The sequence below is a fragment of the Rhinopithecus bieti genome, unplaced genomic scaffold, assembly GCF_001698545.2.
Source record: "Rhinopithecus bieti isolate Rb0 unplaced genomic scaffold, ASM169854v2 scaffold_12642, whole genome shotgun sequence".
Lineage (NCBI taxonomy): Eukaryota > Metazoa > Chordata > Mammalia > Primates > Cercopithecidae > Rhinopithecus > Rhinopithecus bieti.
The window spans coordinates 617,105-627,250 of record NW_016807465.1 but is presented as its reverse complement, the minus strand read 5'-3'; the positions used below and the strand labels follow the sequence as shown (position 1 = coordinate 627,250).

General features: G+C 41.4%; 1 protein-coding gene across 1 annotated transcript in view; it reads left to right on the top strand.

Annotated features, from left to right (window-relative positions):
- PCOLCE2 (procollagen C-endopeptidase enhancer 2) overlaps positions 1-10,146 on the top strand; it is an 80,241-nt gene that overhangs the window by 33,830 nt on the left and 36,265 nt on the right. Inside the window, exon 3 of the mRNA XM_017882276.1 lies at positions 7,395-7,650. Coding sequence (XP_017737765.1) covers positions 7,395-7,650 — 256 coding nt within the window. The remainder of the gene's footprint in view (positions 1-7,394; positions 7,651-10,146) is intronic.

Genomic DNA, 10,146 nt, shown 5'->3' with positions numbered 1-10,146 from the left:
TTACCCTTTTTTTATTATACTTTAAGTTCTAGGGTACATGTGCATAACGTGCAGGTTTGTTACATATGTATATTTGTGCCATGTTGGTGTGCTGCACCCATCAACTCGTCAGCACCCATCAATTCATCATTTATATCATGTGTAACTCCCCTATGCAATCCCTCCCCCCTCCCCCCTCCCCATGATATGCCCCAGTGTGTGATGTTCCCCTTCCCGAGTCCAAGTGATCTCATTGTTCAGTTCCCACCTATGAGTGAGAACATGCGGTGTTTGGTTTTCTCTTCTTGTGATAATCAGGGTAATTAACACAAAGTGCAAAACGGCTCTAACAAACAAGCTCCCAGTCTCAGTGGCCTAACCCAACAAATGGCTGTTTCTTGCTCCCTTCACAGTCCAGTGCAGTGGGAGAGCTGTTCTGGGCAGCTCTCTTTTAAGCACTGACTCCTTCTTGGGTGGCTCTGTTGCCTTCTAGCACCTCCACGTTTCTTCTACTGAATCCCCTCCTTAGAGTGAAAAGAGAACTCCAAAAGGATTACACGGGGTGTATTATGGCTAGGGCTGGAGGGAATGGGTACATCACTTCCATCCACATTCCATTGACCAGGACCCAGACTCATGGCGCCAACTTAACTGCAAGGGAGGCTGGGAAATGTCGACTCCATGTGTGACCTGAGAAGAAACAAGGTTTGGGAGCATCTCCTCAGCCTCTGCCACAGTCAGGTCATGGAAACACACAGCAAGGTGGAAGTCAGGTGACCTGAGTTCTGCCATTGACTTTCTGGGTGGCCTTAGGCAAGTCATCATAACCGCTCTCAGCCATTTCTTCCTCCCCATAAGGATCTTAATGATGCTTGCCCTGTGCTTGTTGAGTTTACATTGTTATATAAAGGTATGTGCTAGTAAGAGGAGTAATGGCCTGCACTGTTTTTTTTTTTTATAAGATTATAAGGATCCCAGTCATTTATTCAGTGAATATTTTCTGAGCACCTATGGTAGCCAAGCATTGGACAAACTGTAGACCCACAGACGAACTGTTCTCTGTAGCTTACATTCTGATGGCGAGACAGATGATAAATAATCTGTGAAGAAATAAGAGGGCTGTGTGATCTAAGTGACTAGGGATGCTCAGGATAGGCTTCTCTGAAACGGTGACTCTTGCGCTGACCTAGATGATGAGGTGGAGTCAGACCCGTGAATATCAGGAAGAAGGCTGTGCCAGGCAGAGGACCAGGCTGTGCAAAGGCCCTTAGGTAGAAGCCAGCTTGGAGGGCTCCTTGAACAGAAAAGTGGCATGACAGCCAAGTTGTTGCTTGAAGGAGAAAGATGAGAGATAAGGGGATATATCATGCAGTGTTTTAACCTCTCTGTGCCTCAGTTTCCTCACCTGTAAACTGTAAAGTTGGGCTAATAATAATATCAACTTCATAGGGTTGCTGTAAGGGATTAAATGAAATGATACGTATATAGTACATAGAAAAATACCTGGCACCTGATGTTCACTAAGAGTGTGAACTATAATCAAGGTGAAGATTTTATTCTAAAGTGCAGCGGGAAAGTTTTGGGTGGTTTTCAGCGGTTATCTCCACTGGTGTCTTCATGCTGGGCTCAAGGTGGATGGGAGTTTCCACGCTCCTTCTAGACATCCGGGGTAAAGTTTTTTTGGTGAAATCCCCAAAAACAAAAGAAAATGTTCAAAACATCACGTTATTTCTGCTAATCAAAATGTTTTATTTTTTAAACGTGTATGAGATTTACCTTTAAAAAAGTAGCATTGAAATATACCTAGAATATAGATGAATAAGATCTTGTAAGCTTCTGATTTATCCCCCTCTAGAAAGACCGCCAAATATTTGTACATAACTTGTCTATAGATCTTTCTGGAATACCTTTGGAGGTACATGAGAGAGGTGACACTGAGTGGCTGTGCCTTGAGCTTTACGTAGATAAACTGTGGTTTGCATTTTAGAATGCACGTTCCCAAAGGAACGTTTGTGGAAGAGGGAAATTGTAGAAGATTAGAATGATGGCTTAAAAAAAATCACATGTGCTGCAAACACAGTTCTTTGTGATCCAAGTAGTAAATGATGTGTTTGGGGAGGAAAAGCTGCAGACACGAAGGAGCATTCCCATTCCTGCAGAAACGCACTCCTCCACACAGAAGAAGCTGGCCTCCTATTTTCATTTCGCTCGCAGTGTCCTAAAAATGCAAACCATCAGCTTAAAATGCAGTTCCTCTGTCCTCTGGCAGGAGCCCTGGCATCGAGAGCCTTGGCATGTTTGCCTGTGACAGTGAGGACATCCCAGGAGCTGTGGGGTGAGTTGAGGTCACTGTGGAAGCTCTAGGTTTTGGCCCACACAGGACTTTGCTGTTGATAGGAAAAAACACAAACATCAAATTGTTTTTCTGCAGGCAGATAATGAATACCCAAGTCAATATAATCTCACAAAACAGTAGCTTCATCTAATTGCCACCAAAAAAGCACCTTGAATTTCTGCATTAAGTGTTAGCATTTACAGGAGATTTGAAATATAAAGTTTCCAAAAAGATATTCATCTTCTTTTTGCAAAGAATGGCTTAGAAAAGAGGGTGGCCTTTTGGAGCTCCGCTCCCAGGCAAGGTAGGATATATTAGAATGAAAGAGGTAGAGCCAGCAGTAGGTATATTGTCTGTGATTTGTGCAAGGAAGCCAGTGATTCATTGAGTACCTAATGGGTTATTCATTTAACAAATATTTTTAATGTTAAGCTTCAACTTGGGGCCATGTCAGATCCTGGTGATGCAACAGTGAACAAGGCAGGAAGGATCCTTGCCTTCTCGAGGTTGAGCTTTATAACATACAGTGAGTGAGTGGGCTGAGCCTTCCTGTGCTCACAGACCTGAGGGGTGCACTGCTAATTGGACAGAGCCCACCTTGGGGTTTGGGGGTGTCTAGTCAAGTCTCCAGGAGGAAGTGACCTTGAAACTGAGACCCTAAGCATGAGTGAGAGAAAGGCAGAAGTGGGAACATGTTCCAGGTGGAAGGAATAGCTTGTGAAGGTCCTATGTATTTTTATTTTTCCTTCTTTTCTTCCTCAGCCAGAAAATTCAAGGATGCCCAGGTTGTGGAGTTACATGTACAACATTATCCCATTTTCTTTTTTTTTTTAAACAGGGTCTCTCTGTCCTCTAGGCTAGAGTGCAGTGGTGTGATCATGGCTCACTGCAGCTTTGATGTCCCAGGCTCAAGTACTCCTCACACTTCAGCCTCCTAAGTAGCTGGGACTACAGGCATGCACCACCACATCCAGCTAAATTTTTAAATTTTTGGTAGAGACACGATGTCCCTACGTTGCCCACACTGGTCTTGAACTCCTGGACTCAAGCGATCCTCCTGCCTTGGCCTCCCAAAGTATTAAGATTACAAGCATGTATACATAATGTATACATAAATATTTGTGTGTATAGATACACATATTTATGTGTGTGTATGTATATATACTCATACATATATATATAAAAATATACACACACACACATACACAAATATTTTGATCAGCATGGAAGGAAACCCACTAAATTTGTAACAGTGGTTGCTTCTGAGGAAGGAGGAGGAAATGGGGCCTGGGATGAAGACAAAGGAAATCTTATTTTTATCTGAAATGTTTTATTTACTTCATTAAAGGAGACTTTAAAAATATATTAACAAAATGTTAACAAAAGTCAATTTCGTGTTTGGTATCCAGGTGTTACATTATTCTGTGTATCTTTCTGGTTTTTTTTTTTTTTTTGCTATTCTTAACAAAGAAAATTCAAGGATACGAACTGTAGATTCTCCAAGTGGAAAGGCCATCTTCAGAGAATATTCTTTCTAAAGTCCTTTAGAATGACAATCAGGAGCTCTTATCAAAGCTTGCTTCAGAGGGCATCAGACAATCTTGATCACTCATATAAAAATGAAGAACAGATGTTGTGTTATACTGAAAAGGCTCACAGCAGTATGCATCTCATTTGCAACAGAATTTCTCTCTGGCCTTCAGTGCAAGATGACATTTGTCTCTGGTTATAGGAGACTCACACGGGTACAGATTACCTCTGCATCCTTCTTTCAAAAGAAACTTTGCTGGGGTTGTTCGGGTCAGCGTGTGTTCAAAATTGCATTGATGTAATATCTGTGTCTCATTCTCAAATTTTCATTGCCATGGGAACAGGTACAAAACTTTTCGGAACAAATAATTTATTTTATTGAGAATGAGCATCCAAGTCCTGTAGTTAATTTCAACACCTGTCTACAGGAGAAAGTCGACAGAATTGTCTAAATAGTGTCAGAGGACTAAGAACCTGCCAATGAAACATGATTATATCTCCCTGTTCCTCTCCTCGTTGAAATCGTCTAAAGCCTCCAGGACAGTCTTCCTCACTTCTTGCAAATTTTGACTTCTGGTTCACTGTCACTGTCTTCAGCACTCTTCCTTGTCCTAATCCACTATAATTTCAGTACCTATATGGGTGATCTTCTCAGGTCTTTAACCTCCTCTCCGCCAAAGAACGTATCCTCCATAATTCCTCAGCCTCCCACCTCCTTATTTTGTCCTTACTCCACCACAGTCTTGGCTGTTACTGTCCTCACCCCCACTGGGTCCTGATTTCCATCCTAACCCAGTGTGGATTGCATGACACGTCATTAGGGTCACTCTCTTGCCTATGTCTTCAACTCCCTTGTCCCTCTCTCCCGCCATATCCTCACTTGGCAAAGCTCACCACTCTCTCCTACTGCTTATATCCAACTCTCCACCTGCCCTGTACCTCCGCCCATGGAGCTGAATGTGGCTGGGGAAGAAGACCACGAACAAACAAAAACTAATACCTCCACCTTGCAGAGAGGTCTTAATTTTAATTCATTTACTTGAAGTGGGCCCCCAGCAGTCCTGGTACTCCTGCTGCATTTCCTTAATCCATTTCCTCACTTTCTCTTCTGTTATCAGATTCCTAGTAGTTCCTCTCTCTTCCACATTTGCTGCTGGTGACCTTATTTTCTATTTCACTAAGAAAGCAATCCAGAAAAAAAATTCTATATGCTTTCACCACCTCATTTACTGACCTACCTACATCTGCCTTCCCTCCTCTCACTGGGCAAAACTGTCCTATTAAGGCCAACTCCACAGCTGTTCCTTCTATAGATCAGATCCCTCTTTGCCTGCTCAAGGACATCTCTTAAGCAATCCTCCCTCTCTTTTGCTTCATCAGTTTTGCCCTCTCTACAGAATCCTTCCCATCAGCATGCAAACATGCCTTAGGAAGCACCCATTGCAAAAACCCTGCCTAGACCCCATATCCCCTTCCAGCTATCCCCATATTACTCTGTTCATCTTTACAGCAAAACTCCTCCAAAAGCTTGTCTATATTTATTGTCACCATTTCCTCTCACCCCATTTTCTCATGATCCTTCTTTTATACAGCTTTCTCCCCATGGTGCCACCAAAACAGCTTTGTCAGCATTACCAGTGACTTCTGGTTGATAAACTTCTGTGTTGCTCAATCTGCTGGTCTTTCTCAGCAGCAGTGCTTAACTCAGTTGCCCATTCATTCCTCCTTGACGTACTCTCTTCGCCTGGCTTCCAGACGCCACACACTTTGGTTGCCTTCTACTTGCTGACTCAGTCTCTATTGTGGTTTGACCTCTTCACGGATTTGATGACATTGGAGTGTTCCAGGCCTCTATACTTAGACCTCTTCCTTTTTTTCTGTCCACATTCACTCTGGGAGTGACTTCACCAAGTTTCATAGCTTTGAGTTACTTAAGCCACTATACATTTACACAAATAGTCACTGTTCATGCAAGAAAAAAACAAATTAGTTTGAGATTCTTTTCATGGCTGGGACTTTTTCAGTGATTCATAGAGAACCTGCTTATATTTAAGATTACAGATGTGGCATCATATTTTGATAACTTTCTGATCATTGTACAAATAGAGGTTGTACGCAAAACAATAAAGCAAAAGACAGGAAGTTCTACAAGAGATATCTTGGTGATAGTGTTTAAAATTTAAATTGTTCTTTATGCTATTAGCTTCTTAAGCTGGTGTACGTTCTTTGGAACTCTGATATTCACACCACTGAGATAAGCTTCTAGGAATTAGAATGCAACCATGGCAAAGCCAAACGTATCTCTTTTGGGGACTACGCCATTACAGTTTCTACCATGAGGTGTGTAGATGTGTTTGACACAAAAATTAAATAGCACTAAAAACACTTCATCTTACCGTAGGAAAATAAAATGTATGGCACTGTACTTACCAACATGGGGAAGCCGCATTGATGTCAAAGCATCTATTGACCCTTGAGTCTGAAATAGTTAATTAAGATGAACATAAACCAACCACTTTTGATTGTGTGTGTTTAGATTTTTCAGTTTGGTTTTTTTAATCACTGAGTTTTGTTATATGTAAGTTTTTACAGAATGGAATTCTCCACTATTAAGTGGAGACCTCATCTGATTAAAGGAGTAAAACAATTATGATCAAGACTTTATGACTGAACAACTTGAATGAAAATATTAAAAGGTGGTGTGAACCGGGAAAGAAATGGGGCTTTTGTAATCTGAGAATCCTACCAAATGCTTTTATAGCCATTTTTTTCTACCTACTCAGGGAATAAGGAAGGAACCATCATTAAGAATTTTATGGGGAAATTATGACGAATAAAATATGAGAAAATGAAAGCTTATCTTTTTCTTCATTAGTGCCTTGTGTTTCAAGGCTTCCTGACATATAAAGTCTTCACCTGGAAAACAAGTGAACACAAAACTCAGTGACATTCAGAAGAGATGATTCAGCAATTACTCAGTTCGTTTATTCAGTATAGTTAGTTCATCTGGATGTTTCAGGACCCAAAGTGAATTACCTGTAAATTAACTACACAATTGCCAAATAAATTCTTTATTTTGAACTTCATAGAAACATTCTATACACAGACATTGAGTGTGTTCTACTGTATTATTTGTAAGAAATGATATTTAAAAATGTTTCTTTGCTAAGCAATATCTCTAAGTGCCATGGTGTTTTAGAATATGCAGATATATGCTAAGGTCCAGTCAGGACTGATATTCTTTCTACGCAATGACTCATCCATTAATAAGACTGATCTAATATTTTGCAACTTTGTTGAGGTAAGTTCTTAAGGAATAAGATTGTGAATCCTGGAGAATTGTGGAATTTGTCAAAAGAAAATAAGTACTTAAATTTTTTAGGAATGCAATATGCTAGAAAACTTCCCTTGGGTTGGTTCATATGTGAGAGAGGAAAAAGCATTATCTTGGATGTTATACTTTAATCTACACACTGAAGTAAGTGACTAGATGTCAAAGCCTCAGACATTGTTTTCATGACAGTTTTCTCATTGGCCCTTTTCTTGGCAGGTTCCCGAAGGAAAAGTAGTCGTTCTTAATTTCCGATTCATAGACCTTGAGAGTGACAACCTGTGCCGCTATGACTTTGTGGATGTGTACAATGGCCACGCCAATGGCCAGCGTATTGGCCGCTTCTGTGGCACTTTCCGGCCTGGAGCCCTTGTGTCCAGTAGCAACAAGATGATGGTGCAGATGATTTCTGACACCAACACTGCTGGCAATGGCTTCATGGCCATGTTCTCCGCTGCTGAACCAAACGAAAGAGGTACTGTTTCCACATAATGGCAATAACAACAGTAATGTTGGTTCACTGTTCTTGGCACTTGATATTTATTTACTCCTTTAAAGCTTAAGAGTAGTTCTCAAAGAGCTAGTGAATGCCCTCAAACCATGACAAGACCAATAAAAAAAGAAATCAGCCTTTTAAGTCCACATGCATTCTTGTAAAAAATCAAATATAGAAATTCATAGAGTAAAAATGTGGAGCTTGCATACATAAGCACACATGCAAATATACAAACACACCCCTACACCACTCCATAGTCCCTTCTCCAGAAACAGCCATGGCCAGTGGTTCCCATACCTTTCTATGTGTGCTTACTTTTATTTCAGTGCTTATACAATAGCTTTTAAAAAATAAAAGTGGAGGCCAGGCGTGGTGACTCACGTCTGTAATCCCAACACTGGGGGACCAAGGGCAGATGGGTCTCTTGAGCTCAGGAGTTCAAGACCAGCCTGGGCAAAATGGTGAAACCTCATCTTTACAAAAAATACAAAAATTATCTGGGTGTGGTAGCACACAACCTGTTGTCCCAGCTACTCGGGAGGCTGAGGTAGGAGAATCACCTGAGCCCAGGGACGTCACAGCTGCAGTGAGCCGTGATCGTGCCACTGTGCTGCAGCCTGGGTGGCAGAGTGAGACCCTGTCTCAACAACAAATATGTATATATATATATATATATACACACACACATATGCTTATTTATATGGAGACATACATTCATATTATTTTACAGCCTTTTCTTTTTACTTAACGCTAGGTCTTAGGATATTTTCATGTTAGTACATGTCTCCTAAGGGTAGAAATCTCTGCTTTTGAAAGATCACTGCAGTGGGCAATATTTGTATGTTTTCAGCCAAAGAGCAGTCCATAATCTGCTTTTGGATTGGACTGTAGTGCCGCATTTTTCTTGAAAGGTCAGAGGACAGAATCTGGGGCTGAAAGAGTAGCCAGAATTTTGGGGAAGAAATCCAGGCAGGGTGCTACAGAATTGAGGCGCAAAATATTCATATAAAATCTACTGAAATCTTTGACAGCTAAACTCTACATGTGTGGAGGAGAGCCCAGTTGGCCTGGCACAAAAGCATCAGCTGAAAAATGAAAGAACTGAAGAGAGATTACAGCTGCTGCCTGCTGCCAGGGAAACAGATTTTGAGTCTAGCCAAGTTAAATGCCTGCTAAAACAAAATCATTTTTATCAGAACACAACAGAATCTAGAGTATAATGTATCATGCATAATGTCCAGTCTATAGTTATGTAATGAAACAGGAAACGTGTGTCCCTATTCAAGGACAAACGCAGTCAATAAGAACTGATCCCAAGGTAACTCAGATGTTGCAATTAGCAAACAAGTACTTTAAAGCTGCTATTACAAGTTTGTTTCAGGATTTATAAAGGGAAATATGTGCATAATAAATAAATTGAGAATCTCAGAAGAGAAACAGGGACTATTAAAAAATGAAGTAATTCTAGAGATAAAGGAAACAGGATCTGAAATTTTAAAATGTACCTGTTGTGCTCACAAGTAGATTGGGGATGGCAGAAAAAAAGAGTCAGTGAACTTAAATACAAATCACTCAATCTAAAGAAAAAGGAAAAAGATTGAAGAAAAAGAGCTTGAGAAACCAGTGAGACAATATCAAGTGGTCTAACATCTGTAATTTTTGTCCCAGAAGAAGAAAGTGATAATAAAGTAAAAAAAAAAAAAAAAAGACATAATGACTTGACTCTGCTCAAATACAGTGGAGAACATCAACTTACAGAGTCACGAGGGGCGGGGCACGGTGGCTCATGTCTGTAATCCCAGCACTTTGGGAAGCCAAGGCAGGCAGAACACCTGGGATCAGGAGTTCAAGACCAGCCTGGCCAACATGGTGAAACCCCGTCTCTGCTAAAAAATACTAAAAAAAAAGCCAGGCATGGTCGCGTGCTCCTGTAATCCCAGCTACTTGGGAGGCCGAGGCAGGAGAATCGCTTGAACCCGGGAGGCGGAGGTTGCAGGGAGCCGAGATTGCGCCACTGTACTCCAGCCCAGGCAACAGAGCAAGAATCCGTCTAAAAAATAAATAAATAAAATAAAAAAAATAGAGTCAAGAGCATCAACACACTCCACAGGACAAATAAAAATAAAGCACCACCCATGCACCTATGCACATTATAATTAAATTACAGAAATTTAAAGACAAAGAGAAAATCTTGAAATCAATCAGATGGGCCGGGCGCGGTGGCTCAAAGCCTGTAATCGCAGCACTTTGGGAGGCCGAGACGGGTGGATCACGAGGTCAGGAGATCGAGACCATCCTGGCTAACATGGTGAAACCCCGTCTCTACTAAAAATACAAAAACTAGCCGGGCGAAGTGGCGGGCGCCTGTAGTCCCAGCTACTCGGGAGGCTGAGGCACGAGAATGGCGTAAACCCGGGAGGCGGAGCTTGCAGTGAGCTGAGATCCGGCCACTGCACTCCAGCCTGGGCGACAGAG